The sequence below is a fragment of the Hemitrygon akajei genome, chromosome 1 (assembly GCF_048418815.1).
Source record: "Hemitrygon akajei chromosome 1, sHemAka1.3, whole genome shotgun sequence".
NCBI classification, from domain to species: Eukaryota; Metazoa; Chordata; class Chondrichthyes; order Myliobatiformes; family Dasyatidae; genus Hemitrygon; species Hemitrygon akajei.
Genome location: NC_133124.1, coordinates 187,259,356 through 187,279,282, shown reverse-complemented (window position 1 = coordinate 187,279,282; position 19,927 = coordinate 187,259,356). Strand labels below are relative to the sequence as shown.

The following is a 19,927-nucleotide window of genomic DNA, read 5'->3' as shown; positions in this document are numbered from 1 at the left end:
TGATGGTATTGTGTGATGGATGAGAATCTGCTTGTACTTCTCAGCATTGAGGATCCCATTAATTCTGACCAGATCACAAACTCCATTTGCAGAAATGCAGCCCAAACCTGCAGGAAACCTCCGCTGTGCTTGACTGTTGGCTGCAGACACTCATCCATGTTGCACTCTCCAGCTCTACTGTGGACAAACTACTTCTTGTTTGAGCCAAAAATTTCAAATTTTAACTTGTTAGTCGAGAGTAGTAACTGCCTTGTTTAATACCCCAGTCCTTGAGTTTATGCACTCAGTTAAGTCCCTTAGCTTTGTTTCCACTTCGAAGGAATGTTTCTTTGGCAGCACCTCTTCCATGAAGACGAATTCTGACAAAACTTCTCCAGACTGAAAAAGGATGTACTTGGGTTCCAGTAGTTTCTGTGAGTTCAAAGCTGATAACAGTGCCGGAAGTCTTCCGATTTAGAAGGGATATTAGTTTGATGGATCGTTCGTCTGCTGCACTCAGTTTCTGTGACCGGCCGTTGCATTTCTTGTCCTCAACCTTGCCCCTTCCTTTGTGCTTCTTCAGAAGAACTTGACCAGCACATCTTGAAATTCCTGTCTGCTGTGAGATTTCTGCTTGGAAGAAACCTTGCTGATGCACGATGACCACCCGTGTCTTGTTGCTATGCTCACTATTGCCGTGGTGTAGGAATTGATGATTTGAAGGTTAAACTGTTACATCTGCTGTACCCTCACTTTCTACACTCGTTTCTGTTTCAGTCAAACAGTTTAGTTCATTCAACTCATTACGTCATTGATCACTGGCACCTGTTTGTTATCTTTGTTTAATTGTGCACTGGGCTAAATACCTACAAAGTAATCAAGTTTTTAATTTGAAAAATGATCTATTACTTGATTCTATTACTTAATGTTGTTTTCTTTAATCAAATACAAAAATGTCTCTGTAACATTTAATTTTTAGGAAGATGAAGGAGATCTAAAATTTGCTCTTTTCTACTGACACACTAATGCAGAAGACAAAATAAAAACATCTAAAACAGAATTTATATAAAAATCTCAGGTGCCTAAGGCTTTTGCACAATTATTGTGTTTTTTTTCTTACTGAGTAAGTGTGTGTTTTTATAAGCTGTACTGGATCTGGAGCAACAATTATTTCATTCTCCTTTACATTTGCGTACTGGAAATAACATTAAACAATCTTTTGTGAGAAAATCCACAGATGCTGGAAATCAAAGTCACACACACAAAATGCTGGAGGAACTCAACAGGCTGAGCAGCATCTACGGAAATGAGTCAACGGTCCAAGTTTATAGGGACTGGACATCCATAGTGAAAATAAGATGACCAGGGCCAGAGAACTTGACATCATTGAAAAGATCAAGTGTGTGTGAAGTGTCACGGATGTAGGTAGGAAGGGAACTGACCAGGTTGGAAGGAGTCAAGGTAGGCAGATATAAATTTGGTGGGGCAGGAAAAAGCAGGTTTATGGATCTTGGGAAGGAGGTAGAAATGTGAGGTTCAGGGTAACTGTGAGGTTGGTGGCAGTGGATGGGAGGTCCCCAGAGTTAATAAATCAGTGATGATGTGGGTGACAATGGCCTGATGCTCCTTGGTGGGGTCGTGTTCAAGGGGTAAGAGGAGGTGTCTGAGAATTGTTGCCTGGCTTCAGCAAAGTGGAGGTCAGTCTGCCAGCCTACTACAGAACCCCACTTGTCTGTGGGTTTGATGGTGCAAGGAGAGTGGAGAGCAGTGCATTCAGGAGTGAGGTAGAATTGGAGAGAGAAATAGTAAAATGGAGATGATTGATATCTCGTCAACAGTTAGCAATGAAAAGATCCAGAGCAGGCAAGTGACCAGAGCAGAGTGTTCAGGAAGAGGAGGAGGGTTGGAGATGGAAGAAGGGGTCATTGGTGTGGGCTAGAGCTCTTGCCAAAGAAGTTGGCAGAGACGGAGGTGGCAGAAGAAGAGCTCAACATTATGGCAGGCGCGGAACTCACTGAGGTGTGGGCGCAGGGGGACAGAGGTGTGGCCCCTGCAGGGGACAGAACATTCTGCCTCAGAGACGAGAAGGCCACAGAACTTGTGAAGACCCGGCACGGATGAGAACAGATATCAGAGGGGGGAAGAGGGTTGGGGTGTTCAGGGAAGGTGGGGTAGTCTCTGAGAACCCAGGAGACACAGAATGGCAGAGTGATGGTGGGGGAAGGTGAGACTGGGGTTCCAGCAGCAGCACGTAAAGACCCAGCCTGAAGGTCCAGGCTGGAGTCGGAGTTGGAGGAGGCGCAATAGGCACTTTGGAGGTGTCCGGGGTCGTTGGAACCCTCATTGATGGTGGTGGAGTCTGGGTTCTGTATCTGTCCAGGACTGTTAGAATCGTTAAGGTCGGCAGCAGTGATCACAGCCTGCTGGCATTAGAGACAGCAGGTTTAGTGGTCTGTAGATGGGCAATCTTCCTATCCTTGCTGGACACGAGAAAGGCGAAGAATCAGTAACTGACGACGTGGATCCTACAGAGAATAAAATATTGGACAGGTCCGTTGCAGATGGCGGAGAGAGAGTCCCAGAGTTGTGAAAACGACTGGGATAGGCACACCAGGTACCTCCTCATGGCAGAAAGCGTGGCACGTAGAACGCAGTGGGAGAAGCAGTCGATTGAATGTGATTAACTGGGATCCACAGTGGGTCTGAATCAAGAAGCTTGAAAACTGATCTGGAAGCCACATGGCACAAAATGGCGGCAAAGACACGTTCCCAAGAAGGATACGTAGCTGTGGTAGCAGGTTTGGGTGAGCACATGGTCGAAGAGGGCTTCACTGAACTCCCATCAAAGGGAAGATTTGAACTTCTCCAGGGTAGGCATCTCTGGAAGAGACTTTGCAGTGTAGCAGTCAAATCACAAATAAGAAAATCTGCAGATGCTGGAAATCCAAGCAACACACACAAAATGCTGGAGGAACTCAGCAGGCCAGGCAGCATCTATGGAAAAGAGTAAACAGCTCGATGTTTCGGGCTGAGACCCTTCATCACGACTGGATAAAAAAGATTAGAAGTCAGAGTAAGAAGGTGGTTGGGGGGGCGGGGAGGAAAAGTACAAGGTAGTAGGTGATAGGCGAAACCGAGAGAGGAGAGGGGGGAATTTAAGAGCAAGGAAGTCAATAGGTGAAAGAGATAAAGGGCTGTAGAAGGAGAAGCTGATGGGAGAGGACAGAGGCCATGGAAGAAGGGGAAGGGGTAGAGCACCAGAGGGAGGTGATGGGCAGGTAAGGTGAGAAAGGGAAATGGGAATGAGGAATGGTGAAGGGGGAGGGGTGCAGTTACCAGAAGTTCGAGAAATTGATGTCTTGCCATCAGATTGGAGGCTACCCAGACGGAATACAAGGTGCTACTCCTCTAATCTGAGTGTGCTCTCATCACAGCAGTAGAGGAGGCCATGGACTGACATGTTAGAATGGGAAATAGAATTGTAATGTGTGGCCACCGGGAGATCCTGCTTTTCAGGCGTAGGTAATTAGCAAAGCAGCCTCCCAATCTATGTGGGGTTTCACCAGTATACAGTAGATGTAGAAATACACTAACTTGAATTGCAGAGTAAAGAACCACTCTGGTTCAATCATTCACGGCCAACACACTCCTTCCTAGACAACTGCAGGGATATCACACTACCATTTGACTTTCTCCCCTACCACCATTCAAGGCCTCTCCCAAAAAACTCTCCAGGTAAAAAAGTCATTGACTTGCACTTTTCCTCACCAGCTTTCGCTGCCCACAATGTGGTTTCCTCTACAATGGAGGAACTAAACAGAGATTTGTAATAGCTTTGCAGAAGATCTCCAATCAGCCCACAACAGCGACCGCAAGCTTCCGTTCTTTGTCACTAATTTCAATCCCACTCTGGCCTCTGTATTTAACCTCCTACAGTGCTGCAGCACAATTCAACACGACTTGCACCATCCTGCAAGCTTCTGGACTTCATTTCAGCCTTTACATTTCACACATTCGCAGCAAGCAGTTGTTTCCTTTATTACCTACTAATTTATTCTACATTTAAGTTACACCTCCTCCAGGCCTATTTTCTGCTATTTACCAATCCCTCTCTCACACTGCACTAACACCCGTTTGTCAATTGATTGCTTCTGTTTTTCTTCGATCATAGATAAATCATTGACTATAATTAAAGTGGAAGTTGATGGGTTCTTGATCAGTAAAGGCGTCAGAGGTCAGGGCGACAAGGCAGGAGAATAGGTTTGAGGGGGACAATAAATCAGCCATGATGAAATGATGGAGCAGACTCGATGGGCCAAGTGGCCTAATTCTGTTCGCCTTATGGATTTATAATCTGAAATATTCTAACTTTTCTCAGGTGGAAGATCATGGAATCTGAAACGTTAGCCGCTTCTGTCCTCCCAGACGCTGACTGACCTGCTGTGTTGTCAATAATTTGTTTTATTTCAGAGTATCTACGATAGAGTGAAGAGCACAGAATTCCTTGGTGCGTGCATAGTGGACCACTATCCTGGACCCACAACACCTCCTCATGAGTCAAGAAGAGACAGCAACATCTGCACTTCCCAAAGAGATTGAGACGTGCAAGTCTCCCCACCCCCAGTCAAACAACTGTCCACAGGAGCACCATCGAGACTGTCCTGTTTTGCTGGATCACCGTGTGGTAAGGCACCAGACCACAAGACCCTACAGAGGACAGTAAAAACCAGCAAGAGGATCAGCGGGATCTGCTTCACCCATGTGTGGCATTTACCAGGAGTGTCGTACATGAAGGACTCGGAGCATTGTTGAGGGTCCCTACCATCTATCCCATAATCACTTTGCCCCACTACCGTCAGGAAGTAGTTACAAGAGCGTCAGGACTAAGATTGGCAAACTGCGTAACAGCTTCTTCCCTCAGGCTGTGAGGCTAATGAATACCCTGCCAGCACTGAGGTCTCGTCACTAGGACAGCGAGCTGTTTACTGCTGCTGTAGTGTGTACTGTTTACATGTGCTGCATTCTACATGCACCTTGAATTGTGTTTTATTTACTGACTTGTGGTAATATTTTGTTTTGTGTGATTTGGTCTGGAGGAACATGGTTTCATTTGGTTGTATATATGTACAGTCAGATGACAATAAACTTGAACTACATTGTTTTCCCAAAACAACCTGCAGCCTTCATACTGCACGAGCACATCCTCTGCTCAAGATAACTACTGATGTAATTCATGTGAAAGCACGTGCTGTAGGGAGCTGGTAAACATTTCTGAAACCATCAGCTACTTTTTGTAAGGATTTACTTTTTTGCACTTTGGAGGCAAAACAACTTCTTCTGGTGAACAAGTAAGATTTTTCTGTTCACAATTTGCAGCTTAACATAAAAAGACATTCTATTTAAAACAAAATGGGTCTCTGTCCTTCACAATGCAGTGCACCAATCCAGAACTGCAATGCACAAAGTAATTTCCGACTGGCTGTTTAAGACATAGGAGCCATTCGACCCACTTAGTCTGCTCTGCCATTCCATCATGGCTGGATTATTATCCCCCTCAAGCCCTCCTCCCATAACCATTGATGCCCTTACTAATCGAGAACCTATCACCCTCTGCCTAAATATCTCCCATGACCTGGCATTCACAACAGTCTGTGGTAATGACTTCCACAGAATCCACCGTCCTCTGGCTAACGAAATTATAAGAGAAAGGATATTAGAGATAGACATCTAAGGAGTGTGACGATTGATTTGAGTTGACTAATATTTAACTCTCATCCAAGTTTAAAAGCTCTGCAGCGGAAAGTGGTTGTGTGCTGCAAGCTGACGTGTCAGTGCAGTGACACCTGGGAAATATTGGAGGCCTCTCGGGCTTACAACTCACTGCACAAGCACAGAGTACACTGGCCCACTGAGTTGGCATCACCTCATTCGAAAAGTAATTAGTCTCTCACCCTCAGTCTGCAATTCCTTTCTCCAACTATTCATCCGGTCTACCACTAAACTAGTATTCATCACCCTATTATGTTGAGCACCTATGCAACAAGTGGGATATCCTGGTGACCAAACTTTTCATTCCAATCCCAATTTCCATTCTGCCCCATGGCCTCCTCTGCTGCCCACGATGAGGCCACACTCAGGATGGAGGAGAAACACCTCATATTCTGTCTGGGACAGCATGAGCATCAACTTCTCTAACATCTGGTAATTTCTCTCCACCCCTCCTTCTCTTTTTCCATTCCCCATTCTGGTCATCTTTTCACCCCTTCTCTTCTCCTTACCTGCCCATCACCTCCTTTTGGTGCCCCTCTTCTTTCCCTTTCTCCCATGGTCCACTGTCCTCTATCCGATTCCTTCTTCTTCAGCCCTTTAGTTCTTCTACCCATCACCTCCCAGCTTCTCATTTCATTCCCCCTTCCCTACACATCTACCTTCCCCCTCACCTGGTTTCACCTGCCAGCTTGTACTCCTTTCCCCTGCCCCCTTATTTTCCAGTCCTGATGAGTCTCAGCCCAAAACGGAGACTGTTTATTCCCCTCCATAGATGCTGCCTGACCTGCTGAGTTCCTCCATGCATTACTCTATTAGGCAATGTACTTTAGACCTTAACCACAGCCTAGCTTTTGTAGCTCTTTTGCCAATCTCCTTCGTCCGGTTACTGCCCCTATACATCCACTGAAACCCGTGACAATTTCAAACTCTGTTCATAGCAATTCCACCACTGGTCCGAGGAGAACACTCTTAATTTCTCTTTCATTGAATTAACACCTGAGGTGTTGGTGATGGAGCCAAATCCAACATTACCCATATCCAACTATCTTTCATTCCTCCACACATACGTAATTGCGTCTGAGGTTAGGTTGGTCTGCCTCCCTGAAGCACTAGTTTAACTCATTGTTACAGGGGTGGTTTACAAAATAGAACATAGAGCAGTACAGCACAATACAGGCCCTTTGGCCCATGACACTGTGCCAACTTTAACTATACCAAGACCAGTCAAACCCTTCTCTCTCATATAACCTATTTTTATATCATCCATATACCTATCTAAGAGTCTCTAAATATCCCTAATGTACCTGCCTCTACCACCAACAATATCCCACCCACTCACCACTTTCTGTAAAAGTAATTACTTCTGACAGTGCTCCACCCATACTTCCCTTGAATCACCTTAAAATTATGCAACTCATGACTTGCTGGGCCAGTTTGAGGTCTGAAGTCACAGTCAAACCACAAAGATGATAAAGTTCTTTCCCCAAAAGTACTTTATGACATCTTGTAGAACACCCTGCAGCTAACCAAAAATAATTTTGAGCATTTGTGTGTAACTCTTGACAGCTCTCTGTTCCACAAGCAAGGGTGGTTCATTAAATTCAGCTTGGGAACATTCATAGATGCCATGAGACAAAACTCATGTTTTTGGGTGCTTAATCCAGCTCTGGATTTGCACACTTATATTTCCTATGCAACCGTCCCTCTCCATCATACTTCCCTTATTTCACATTTAATCTGATTCCCCTCTGCATCATCAACATCTGTCAAGGTGCGTTGGCCATCAATAGTCAGGGGATTGAGTTTAAAAGCTGTGAGGTCAAACCCTGGTTAGACCTCACTTGGAATATTGTGTTCAGTTCTGTTCACCTTATTATAGGAGGACATGGAAATTTTAGAGAGGGTGCACAGGAAATTTACCAGGATGCTGCCTGGATTAGAGAACAGATCCTATGAGAAAAGATTGAATGAGCGTAGGGCACTTCTCTTTGGAGTGATGAAGGATGAGAGGCAACTACATCTAGAGGTGTAGATGATAAGAGGTATAGAACGAGTGGACTATTACCGGGGGTTATAGTTTTAAGGTGATTGAAGGAAAGTATAAGGGGGATATCAGATGCAAGTTCTTTTACAGAGAGTGGTGAGTACCATGGAACCTGCCACCAGGGGTGGTGTTAGATACAAGGGGCATTTAAGAGACTCTTGGCACACAGATGATAGGAAAATGGAAGGCTATGTGGGAGGGAAAGGTTACATTGATCTTGAAGTAGGTTGAAGGATTGGCACAACACGATGGTCTGAAGGATCTTTATGTGCTGTGCTGGTTCTGTTTATGATTTGCTGCTCCACTGTGAAGTCTCTTCAAGGCATGGCCCCTTACCCCAAAGAAATTTAAATCTTACTTTCTGAGTTCCTCCAGCACTTTGATTTGCTCAAGATTTCCAGCATCTGCAGAATATATGTTTATGATTTGTCATACTCTGCCCCTCTTGCTTCGTCTACTTTCAACTTCAAGTATGGCACTGCAGTATGCAACTGCCTCTACTGTGGAACACACGGCTCTCAGCTCTCACTGTTGGTAACATAGCAACACCACAGGCCTAAGCTACTCCAAGATCAATCTAACCCTTCCCTCCTACACTAGCCTTCCCTTTGTCTTTCATCCATATGCCTATCCAAGAGTCTCTTAAACGTCCCCAATGTATCTGCTTCTACCACCAACCCTGGCAGTGTGTTCCATGCACTCACCATTGTGTAAAAAAACTCTCTGCCATATCCACTATACTTTGCTCCACTCACCTTAAAATTATGCCCCCTTGTATTTCCACCCTGAGGAAAGGTCTCCAGCTACCCACTTGATCTATGCCTCTTATCATCTTGTACACTTCCCATCACATCACCCCCTCCCCAGCTCAGTCAAACCTTTCCCCATAAGACATGCTCTCTAATCCAACCAGCATCATGTATGTTCTCTGCACCATCTCTGAAGCTTCCAAATGCTTTGAGGCGACCAAAATGGAACACAATACTCCAAGTGTGGTCTAACCAGAGTTTAAGAGAGTTGCAACATTGTCTTGCTGCTCTTGAACTCAATCCCCTGAACAGATGAAGGCCACCACATATGTCTTCTTAGCCATCCTATCAGCTTGCTCAGCAACTTTGAGGGCTCTAAGGATGTGGAGTCCCAAATAAGCAGCACAAGCATAACCATTCCACACTGGGTTGGGAGCTGGCCCCTCCAGTGTTTGCTCGGTGGAAGACAAGCTAGATTGCATTTGTGTGCAGCTGCACTAGCACGAGATGAGGACTGCTGTGGGCTTGTTCTTTCAGAAACATGGCTCCAGATTAACATCCATGCACCGTCAATCTACAGGCCAAGACACACAGGGCTATATGTTTTGTGACTATTTTTTTTCTTTTATCATAATTATATGTGCTGTGTGCAACTGTTGGTACTGTGTTTTGCACCTTAGCCCCAGAGGAATGCTGTATTCATGTGTATAGTTGAATAGCAATTAAACTTGAACTTCAGGCAATATGACCATGCAACTGTGGAGCAAGAGACCATTCAGAATGGAGCAGTGAAAGATAATATGGTGGGGGTTGACAACTACAGCACAAAAAATAGACCCTTTGGCCCATCTAGTCCATGCCAAACTATTATTCTGCCAAGTCCCACCAACCTACACCTGGACCACAGCCCTCCATACCCCTCCCATCCATGTACCTATCCAAATTTCTCTTGAATGTTGAAATCAGTCCTGAATCCACCATTTCTGCCAGCAGCTCATTCCACACTCTCACCAAACACTGCGTGAAGAAGCTCTCTTTCATGTTCCCCTTAAATATTTAGTCTTTCACCTCTTGTTCTAGTCTTACCAACCTCAGTGCGATAAAGCTTGCTTGCATTCACCCTATCAAATCAGCGAGGTTTGTGCTGGGCAGCCAACAAATGATGCCTGATGGCCACAGCATACAACATGGTCACAAAGGAGCTCCACTGTTCTCTGTTCAAATCTTTAAGGCTGCATTGTTCCTACTGTAAAGTCCACAAGGCTGGGTACTGGGCTATTTCTTGGGAAGATGTAGCTGACAGGAATCACCGACACTCTTTAATGCCGAAAAGTAATTCTACGAGAAACCCCTAGATTACTACTTGAATCATCTGCAAACTGGCACAGCATCAGAGCAGAGGTGAAAGTGCATCTCAGAGACTGAAAGAGAAAGGGGCTTTGAATTGTGTGGCATTGACACCAAGAAAGAGGAGACGGTCCTGTAGAATTGTTTAGGCTGGACATATCGGGTAACTAGAGATGTCTTTAAGATTTTTGACTAGAGGTGGGGGTGGGGGTGGGGGTGGAACGGGTTGAGAGACTATGGTTATGGTGCAATGCAGCAAAATGAGAATGATAAAGTGTGACAGGGACAGAGCAGATAATGGACAAGAAAGCATCAGCAAATGGAGCTATAACAGTTACACTAACATTGAAGGTTCTGAATTTGTGAAACATTCAAAATAGGACAGATTAATTAAAGGCTCACAGCAATATATATGGGTTTGCTTTAGTAGCAGAGCTGTGATTGGATCCATTGGCCGGGAGATTAAGTAGCTATATCATTGTTTGGAACATGTATCACAGCTTCAGACTGGCACCTCATTCATGCCTCCTGCACACTTCATTGACTGGCGATTTTAAACACAGGAGATTTTGCAGATGCAACACACACTAAATGCTAGAGGAACTCAGCAAGTCGGGCAGCATCCATGGACAGAAATAAACAGTTGAAATGTGGACTGCGTATTCCTCTCCAAAGATGCTGCCTGACTTGCTGAGTTCCTGTGTTAGTCGTTGATTAATAACCCAGCTTGTCTGCAATAGTTCAGAGAGGGAGAGGTAGGACTTTGACATTACGGAATGCATGGGAATATAATCCAGATGATGACCCACAACACTCAAGAGATACCCTATTGAGTCTACCAATATCATTAAATGGTGGTGCAAATATGTCCTTCGACACTCGACCAGCTTAATCTGTGCAGCTTCGATCAATTTATTCTTGCTGATGGACATTAAAGGCTCATTTTGTGGACTGCTTTAATCTCAGTGGTTAGAACGTGGAACAGTAGAGCAGAACAGACCTCTGGGCCAACAATCAACAATATCGCAGTGACTTTTTAACTGATTCTAAGAACAATCTAACCCTTCCCTTGTGCATAACCCTCCATTTTTCTATCATTCCTGTGCCCATCTAAGAGTTTCTTAAATGCCCCCAATGTATCTGCCGTTCTTGCAAACTTTGTATAACACGGAAGAGTATCAATTCATCTTCTGAGGAAGGAGGGTATATGGCTATATTTACCCATGTGTGAACTGATGATGCCACAAGATCTGGAATACTGAAAAGCCCATTCATTTCTGCCCATTTTCCAAAGTACCATCTCAAGTGGGTCAGTCCTGAGAACGAGGCAAGACTTACACACAATGATTATGACTGAGTTTGGCATGTAATCTGTTAGCTACAAAGTTCTAAGTACTAACAAGTCAGGCTGCTGTTTGCTGGCGAGCTCTCTGAATTTAGATATGTGGCAAGGGGTACCTTTACTTCAGGAACTCAGCTGAGCCAACTGTATGTGAAGTTCATTAGTCAAGCAGGCCAGGGATAAATTAGATAATATAACACAAAAATGCAGTAAGGAAAAAGCAAAAACAAATTGAAATGCCTGACTGCTGAAAAATAATAAGGTGTTAACAACCGAAGGAAACATAATGACGGCCAAAAATGACATTTAATGTATACAGGGGACAAAGACAACACACACAAAATGTTGGTGGAACACAGCAGGCCAGGCAGCATCTATAGGAAGTACAGTCAATGTTTCGAGCCGAGACCCTTTGTCAGGACGTTGTGAGTTATCTATAGGATATGAGATAAGGAGAGACTGAGAGGAAGCTCAGAAACAGTAAAACTCTGAAGTTTTGGATAGCCAGGGGCTTAATTAAGCAAAGGAACAGTGTGAATTAGAAGGGCAGAGTTACACAGATCACAACATCACACTAGGTTGACAACTCTGGACATGTGAGTAGGACTGGAGAAAAATAAGAGTATTTGGGCTGGTTTGGTACCCCGAGTTCTGAATTCAACACAATTTGCTAGCCCAGCCTTACTGAGGAAGATTACAAGTGTGGTTGTCTGCCTGCTGTTTTGGTTTACTGTTATTCACCATTTCCTAATACTGTCTGGGCTGGAAGCAGCTTCTCCATATCCTGCCTGCACTCCTTTTTCTCTTACTATCTTTTCTTTCAGTTAGTCCTGACAAAGGGTCTCGGCCCGAAACCTTGACAGTGCTTCTCTCTATAGATGCTGCCTGGCCTGCTGCGTTCCACCAGCATTTTGTGTGTGTTGCTTGAATTTCCAGCATCTGCAGATTTCCTCGTGTTTGCTCCTTTATCAATGCCAGTTTAAACACCTGTATACATCTCCCAGACTTTATTCATGCACTGTTTTTATACAACCAAAAGTCTTTTTAACATTCTTTTCTCCAGTGAAGTCATCTCAGATGGTTCTGGACGAGTACAGGATTTCTTAACTCAAGACTAACAAATAAAAGCAGCACACACAAATTGCTGGACAAACTCAGCAAGGTCAGGCAGCATCTATGGAGATGAATATACAGTTGATGTTTCTGGCCGAGAGCCTTCTTCAGGACAAATAGATGGGTTATTATTTCATGTTTCAGTCCAACTCATTCTTATTTTAATACCAAAATACTTATTTAACTTTGCTCACTATTGTGGTGAGCCAGTGTTGAAACGTAAGGTTTATCAAGTTGTAAAGAAAAGTAGAATCAGAGAATGGCAAATTTTAGAAACTTTGAAGGATGATTGAGAAGTTTATAAATAGGGGAATAGAATGTGAATAAGACAACCAAAGAATACAAAAGTACTGATTTTTAAAGAGATAGAAAATGGTAAAGGACTGCCCCATCAGAGGATTTAATGAAGATGGAATGATAGATGTTAGTAGACCACATAAAAAGTAAAAGAGGTTTGACAGAATTTAAAAGATCACAAGAAGGTGAAAGAGGTAGACAACTCACGAGATTACGGCTGAATCTCTGAGGGTAGGGATGGGAGAAATGAAGCGGAGATGTGGGTGAATGGGGAAAGACATTGAGAAGGGGGTAGCGGAGGAAGGGGAGGGCGATGGAACAGGGAGGAGACCGGCGGGTATTTGCGGTACCCAGGGGCAGTAGTTATGAGCTGTATCCAGAAACAGGGAGAGCAAGGCGGTGGGTATGAGCAGTATCCAGGGACGGGGAGGGGTGGGCCAGGGACGGCTGGAGGCGGTGGGCTACCCCGAGGCTGAGCGGCTCCAGGCCCGGAGAGCCCGGCATGCCTCGCCACTGAGGAAGTGGGGGGCCTAAACCGCGCCGCACCCCACGCCTCCATCGCCTACCTTCTGGATCCGCCTCAGCGCCATCCCCCGCCGGCGCCACCGCTCGCTCGGCTCCGCGCTCACCCCGCCGCCCGCAGGCGCGCAGGCGCACTGCAGGCCGGCGCAGGCGCAGGCGCGGGCACGGCGAGGGTCGGAGCCGTGGCCGGCTGCGCATGCGCGATCTCCCTGCCTCTCCCAGGCATCCAAACTAGAGCACTTCGGTAGCACCCTGCAGTTTGCCAGAGAAATTGCTGCTATAATAACCATAGCATGCTGGAAATACTCATCAAGTTGGTCAGCATCTGTGCGAGTCCGGCCAGAGACTGGAGGGTGAAGATCCGATGTCTGGGAGAGTCCGGGGCTAAGGACTGGAGGCCCGGAAGCAGCCTCTCCTTGTTTTGGAGGCCTGTGTTATCTTGAATTGTTCTGTTGCTGCTATTGCTGCTAGTGCTGTTCTGCTGAACATCCTGGGTATGCTATGTTAGAAGGTGTGGCCACACCAGCACATCTTTGGGTTAACACACATGTACATGTAACAAAGCTAATGTTTAATGTTATTGAATCTTTTTAATCCAAGCCAATTTCTTCCAACCATGACAAATATTACTGATTTTTACAAAATCTTAAACAGTTTCTATGCTATCCGTAGACTTGTTTATGTTCTGAATTTTTACGTTAACATGTAGAAATGGCAACTTTAAATCTAGTATTCACCCCTCACCCTTGGAAGTTTTCACCGCACATCATCAAAAATGCGCCATCTCTACCATGAAGCATGGTGGTGGTTGAATCATCATGTTGTGAGGATGTTTCACTGCAGCAGGTGAAGGTAAAGAGTAAAATGAATGCAGCAAAATACAGGGAGATTTTGATGCAGTCTGCAAGAGAACTGCGACTTGGGAGAAGATTTGTTTTTCAGCAAGCATAAAGCAAAAGCTACACAGGAATGGGTTAAAAACAATAAAGTTAAAGTCCCGGGGTTGCTAAGTCAGAGTCCAGACCTCAATCCATTTGAGAATTTCTGGCTGGACTTGAAAAGGGCTGTTCATTCATGATCCCCATGAAACCTGACAGAGCTTGAACAGTTTTGTAACAAAGAATGGGGAAAAATGACAGTGTCCAGATGTGCAGAGCTGATAGAGAGCTATCCACACAGACTCAAGGCTGTAATTGCTGGCAATGGTGCATCTACTAAATACTGACTTGAAGGGGGTGGGTAATAATGCAATCAATTATTTTGTGTTTAATATTTGTAATAAATTTAGATCACTTTGTTTTCACTTTGACACCAAAGTGTCTTTTCTGTTGATCAGTGTCAAAAGAGACAAATAGTTGTAAAACATGAAAACTTCTGGGGGGAGGTGTTAATACTTTTTATAGGAACTGTGTCTGGAAAGTTTCTGATATGTTAGTCAGGCAGTTACTTGCAAAATATGACTTGGTTTTAAGCTGGAAGAGGGTTCAAGGAGCTTCAGGAACATTGTGAGCATTCGGCTTTTGTGAGTATAAAGAACCAGAATTGAGTGCCTCAGAGTTATTGCATGAACTTCAAGTGGGAGACAAGAAGCTGCTTGTAAAAGTAGATGCAAAGACCAAAGCCCAGCTGGATGAATAAAAACCCAAAAAGAAAGGAGTTAATAGAGATACGAAAACAGAGGATTCGTCAGATGATGTTGTAGATGAGGAAACCAAGAGGCCAGATCAGATTGTAAAGGGGTTAATAAGAGAATATGCTAGTGAACTAAGGGCACCTTCCCAAGATCAAGATTCACATCCAAGGAAGAGGATGATGACATTATCACTATGGAAATGGAAGGATAAACGAGACCTCATTTCAGAAGAAATTAGCAAAAGATGTTGTTTTGTGTCAAAAGAGCCAAATTAAATCCTCTGTGATTCAATGTTGTAAGACAATAAAACATGAAAACTTCCAAGGGGGGTGAATACTTTTTATAGGCACTGTAATAAAAATCTCCCAGGGTACTTAGATGGAGCATATTCAGGCAATGTCTGGCACCAGGCCAAAGAAGCATGAAGACATGACTAAAATATTTAGCGATCCTGTGACAATCTACAGGCATCACACCCCGCACTAGCTTTCAGTTTCATTTTCAGAATAACCTGCACTCATCCAATAAGAATTCTGAAAGCGATTTGCAGGAGGAAGATTCCTCCGGTGTTTGAACGAACACATCTATCATCCAACAACCACAGATCTTTATCACGTTGGTGCTTATGGTTCCCTGCTCTGTGGCATATCGCTCCACAACAGTCACACTGCATACCCAGCTGAAACAAACCCTCCCACACTGCCACTGGAGTCTTGTAGACCACTGCCCCAACGTTTGTCTCTACCACCCTATCAGGCAGAGTTCTAGAGCCAAACCACCCAAAGCATTGATTGTCTCGCTCTTTAAGTGTTTTCTGATCCAGGTGTTCCATGGTTTCAACTACAACTTCAGTCTCATTTTCACAAAATTTGTGTACAGGTTGACAAGAGGCATAGATCGAGTGGACAGATAGAGATTTCCCCCCCCCTCCCCCCAGGGTAGAAATGACTAACATGAGGGTGCATAATTTTAGAGTGATCCAAGAAACATATAGGCGGGGAGTGTCAGAGGTAGGCTTTTTACACAGAAAAGGGTGGGTGCATAGAACACACTGCCAGAGGTGGTGGTTTAAGGGAAACCAGTTCCTCCTGTTTACATAGCTCCTAACTTCTTGAGAAGGCCTCCTCTCAATCAAACAAAACACTTAACATCCAAGTTTTCCCACATAGTTGAAGTTGTCCAGTCTGGACAACATAAATCCCCTCTGTAGCTTCCCCAGTGCAGTTATGTTTCCTGTAACATGGTGAGGTAATATTCAAACCATTGTTAGCTACAATGAGATACATTCTAACTCACACATTCCAAGGGAGTATTGTGTATGTCATTTTAATCACACTTAAAATTCTACAATGACTACACTTTAATTATACTTCATCTGTGCAGAGAGAAACAATTAATGTTTTGAACCAATAAACTTACATCAGTGTGAAGATAATTTAGACAATCATGTTTTAAGTTGCAGAGGGACAAAATGAACATAAAAATTCACAAATAATTGCTTTATTCTGCAACATATCACCCTCAAAATCTTTACAACTTAAAACAGGCTTTACTCCTATTTCAGGCTGGCCTAAGACGTCGATTGTTTACCCTTTTCCACAGATGCTGCCTGGCCTGCTGAGTTTCACCACCATTGGTGAGTTGCTCGGATTTCCAGCATCTGCAGATTTTCTCTTGTTTGTGACTTCTAACTTCCTCTAGTTCTGATGATAGTTTACTGATTTGAAACTTTCACCATTTTCTTTCCTTTCACTATTCTCTCTCCACAGGTTGGTGAGTAAATGTTTTGATTCAAAATGCTAGCTCTCCCTTGCTGCCAGAACAATGGATATCATTATTCTCTGCTGTCAACAATATTTTCATTTCCTGGAGTATCCGATATTATCATCATATCCAGCAAGCCCTGCATCCCTTGTAAATAAGTGTCAGGAGAGACCGTCCCACAACCTCAAACCAGTGCACAACTCATGGATGAGATCTGAGTGGTCAGTTCAGACTCAGTGGGCCAAAGGGCTCGTTTCCACATTCTGTGAATATAACTGATCACATCCAGTATACCCAGCGTGAGTGACGGATTGCAGAGAGCTGGACAGCAGACCCAGCCTCGCCTCCCTATTGCACTGGCCTGGCTGCAAAAAAAATCATGGGTGGCTTCAGACATCAAGGGCTCAATCCTAGATATGAGGGCTTTGTGATTTCAAGGTGGGTGCACCCTCCAAATTATCTCGCAACCAATTTCAGTTTGGGCTTAAATTTGAAAACATTTGATCACCTACGACTGGAGATTGCACGCCTCGGCCCAAATTGCCCACCACTGCTGAGTTCACCCTCATAGCCCCCCACCAGTTCTCTCACCCCTTTCCCCTGCCACCCCTCACTTGCAGCCACACCACTCTGTACGCCTCTCCCCTTAACCTCCCTTGCAGTCCCCCACCAGGTCTTGCTGAGGGGTCTCAGCCCAAAAGGTTGACTGTTTATTCCCCTGCTGAGTTCCTCCAGCAATTTGTGTGATACTCTTGTCCCTTTCCCTCCCTCTGAGCCCCCTTACTCTCTCACACCTACCCCTAGACCCCATCCCCCTCCCACCCACTCTTAACTCTTCCTCCAGCACCCAAAAACCCCTCAGCCCTTCCACTCCCTCAGCACCCTTCCCCTCTCTTTCAGTCCCTTACCCGCTCATCCCTTCCTCTGAGCCCCCTTAATCCCTCAATCCTACCCCTCCCTCTCTGCCTCTTGCTCCTTCCCCCTCCCACCTACTCTCACCCCCAGCACCCCTCAACCCTTCCACTCCCTTTTCCTCCTCTCCCCTTGGCCCCTTTCCCTCCAAGCCCCTTCCTTCCACACCCCTCCACGCACTCTCAGTCCCTTACCCACTCACCCCTTCCCCTGAGCCCCCTTAATCCCTCGTCCCTACCCCTCCTCTCAGCCCCCTTGCCCCCCTGTTCAACTCCTTCCTCAACTATTTCCCCCTCCTCAACACCCAGAACACTTCACCTTTCCACTCCATTTTAGTCCCCATCCCTCCTTCTCTCCCCTCAGCCCCTTCATTCCTCACCCATTCCTCTCACTCTCAGCCCTGTCCCTTCCCTCAACCCCTCCCTTCTCCCCAACCCTTCCCCCTCTCCCCACCATCCCTCAGCCCCTTCTCCCACCCCCCACTTTTACTCCTCCACTCTTGACTCGGGGGTCACGCCCCACTCCCCGTGCGGGGATTAACTTCCCCGCCCACAGCAACCGCTCCGGACTCGGTACGGATGTTAGGGAGAAGTAGACCGAGCCGGGCCTCGACCGCTCGCTTTCTCCCCCCTCCCCGACCCCGTTTACCTTGAGGATCCGCCTCTTCGCCATCCCCGTCCGGCCGCCAGCCCCCGCCTCGCCGCACAGCGTGCTGACGTCACTGACGGCTGAGCAGCCACCGCGCGCCCACGTCACTGACAGCTTGACACGCCACGATGCGCTGACGTCACCGACTATCCGGAAGTCAAACAGGAGGCTCTCGGACTTTCTGCACAAATACTCGTCCTGTTGTTTACTCACAATTCAAGATTGTGTAATGTCATTTCATATACACAAGTGTAAGGAGAACGAGATAATTGTTACTCAGGATTCGATGGAACAGCAAAGATAAAGAGCACAATAATAATAAAAAATGCGCAATAAATGTAAATACATAAGATAGCTTGTATACATAGATTGATTGTATGTACATAAGGTGACGCTACGGCGTACTTAAGGTAAATGACCGGAAATAAAGAAGCAGTGGGTTAGTGAGTAGAGGTGTTGAACTGCTGGGGAAATGTTAACTGTTTATGAGTCCAGAACTAGAGGCCAGAATAAGAATAAGGGGTAGGCCATTTAGAACAGAGATGCGGGAAAACCTTTTCACCCAGAGAGCGGTGGATATGTGGAATGCTCTGCCCCGGAAGGCAGTGGAGGCCAAGTCTCTGGATGCATTCAAGAGAGAGTTAGATAGAGCTCTTATAGATAGTGGGGTCAAGGGATATGGGGAGAGGGCAGGAATGGGGTACTGATTGTGTATGATCAGCCATGATCACAGTGAATGGCGGTGCTGGCTAGAAGGGCCGAATGGCCTACTCCTGCACCTACTGTCTATTGTCTGTTGAGACTAGTGGTCCTGGTGTGGATGCTATGTAGCCTGTTCCCTGGCGGGAGTGGGACAGAACAGAGTGTGTGTGGGACCATTATAATGTCACTAGCCTTTTTCCCTGCACCTTCTTACATGTAAGTCCTTGATGGCCTTCAGGCTGGTGCCAGTGATGCGTTGGACAGCCTTGCAGAGTCTTCCCGTCCACTGCAGTGCGCTTTCCTTGCCCGTGCAGCTTGTCAGGATGCTCTCGCTGTGCCGTGAGTGCGGGTGTGCATAGTCCAGCTCTCTTCAGCCTCCTCAGAAAGCAGAGGCCTTGGTGAGCTCACTTGGCTGCCTTCTGGGAGCGTGTGACGTGCACTCCCAGGAGTTTAAAACCGCTTGCTGTGCCGCCCATGTAAGGGGAAGGGGTGTGAACGGTGCGAGTTCTCCTGAAGTTATAACCGTCCCCTTTGTGCGATTTGAAGCCTGCGGGGACAGCAGTCAGGATGAGTGAAGGATTGAAGATGTCAGTGCCAGTGAGCTGGCGTGCACACTCCCCGAGTACTCGGCCCGGGATGTTGTCTGGTGCAGCGTGCCTGGTAGAGAGAGGGGTAGCTTCCGTGGCCGGCGTGGTGGTGCGTGTCTCGAAGCATGGGTGAAAGTCGCTCAGAGCCATCTAACAACGGCGGGCAAGCGCTTTGCTCTGCTGCGCACGTGCAACGGCGGGCAAGCACACTCTTGCACACTGGTAACAATGCACAAGTACTCGCAGATTTGCACACTCGCACGCTCACCCGCCTCGGCGCGCACGAGAGCGGAGTAACACTCTCCACAAATGTCGGTACTCAGCTCTGCCCCCAGAGCGAACCCAGGAACAATGCGCCGAGGGACTCCCGCCAATGCCGGCTGAAATTCAGACACAAACACCTCAGATGCCGGGACCTGGAGAGGGCTGGGATCCGCTGGAGAGTCTCAGCAGGTCGAGCAGCAGCTCTGGGTGGAAAGGAGCCGGGTCACAAGACTTGAGGCAGGGCCGGTAATCTCT

General features: G+C 46.0%; 1 protein-coding gene across 2 annotated transcripts in view; it reads right to left on the bottom strand.

Annotated features, from left to right (window-relative positions):
* The window catches only part of LOC140733298 (ubiquitin-conjugating enzyme E2 D4-like), a 29,542-nt gene extending 10,351 nt beyond the window's left edge, over positions 1-19,191 (bottom strand). Inside the window, exons 1-2 of one of the 2 annotated variants that reach the window (XM_073056448.1) lie at positions 19,036-19,191; positions 18,120-18,317 (exon numbers count right to left, since the gene is read on the bottom strand). In XM_073056448.1, coding sequence (XP_072912549.1) covers positions 18,120-18,143 — 24 coding nt within the window. In that variant the 5' untranslated portion in view covers positions 18,144-18,317; positions 19,036-19,191. Of the gene's footprint in view, positions 1-13,206; positions 13,468-18,119; positions 18,318-19,035 lie in introns of those variants that run through there. The other variant, XM_073056442.1, reaches the window with a different exon arrangement.
* Between the last annotated feature and the right edge of the window lie 736 nt (positions 19,192-19,927).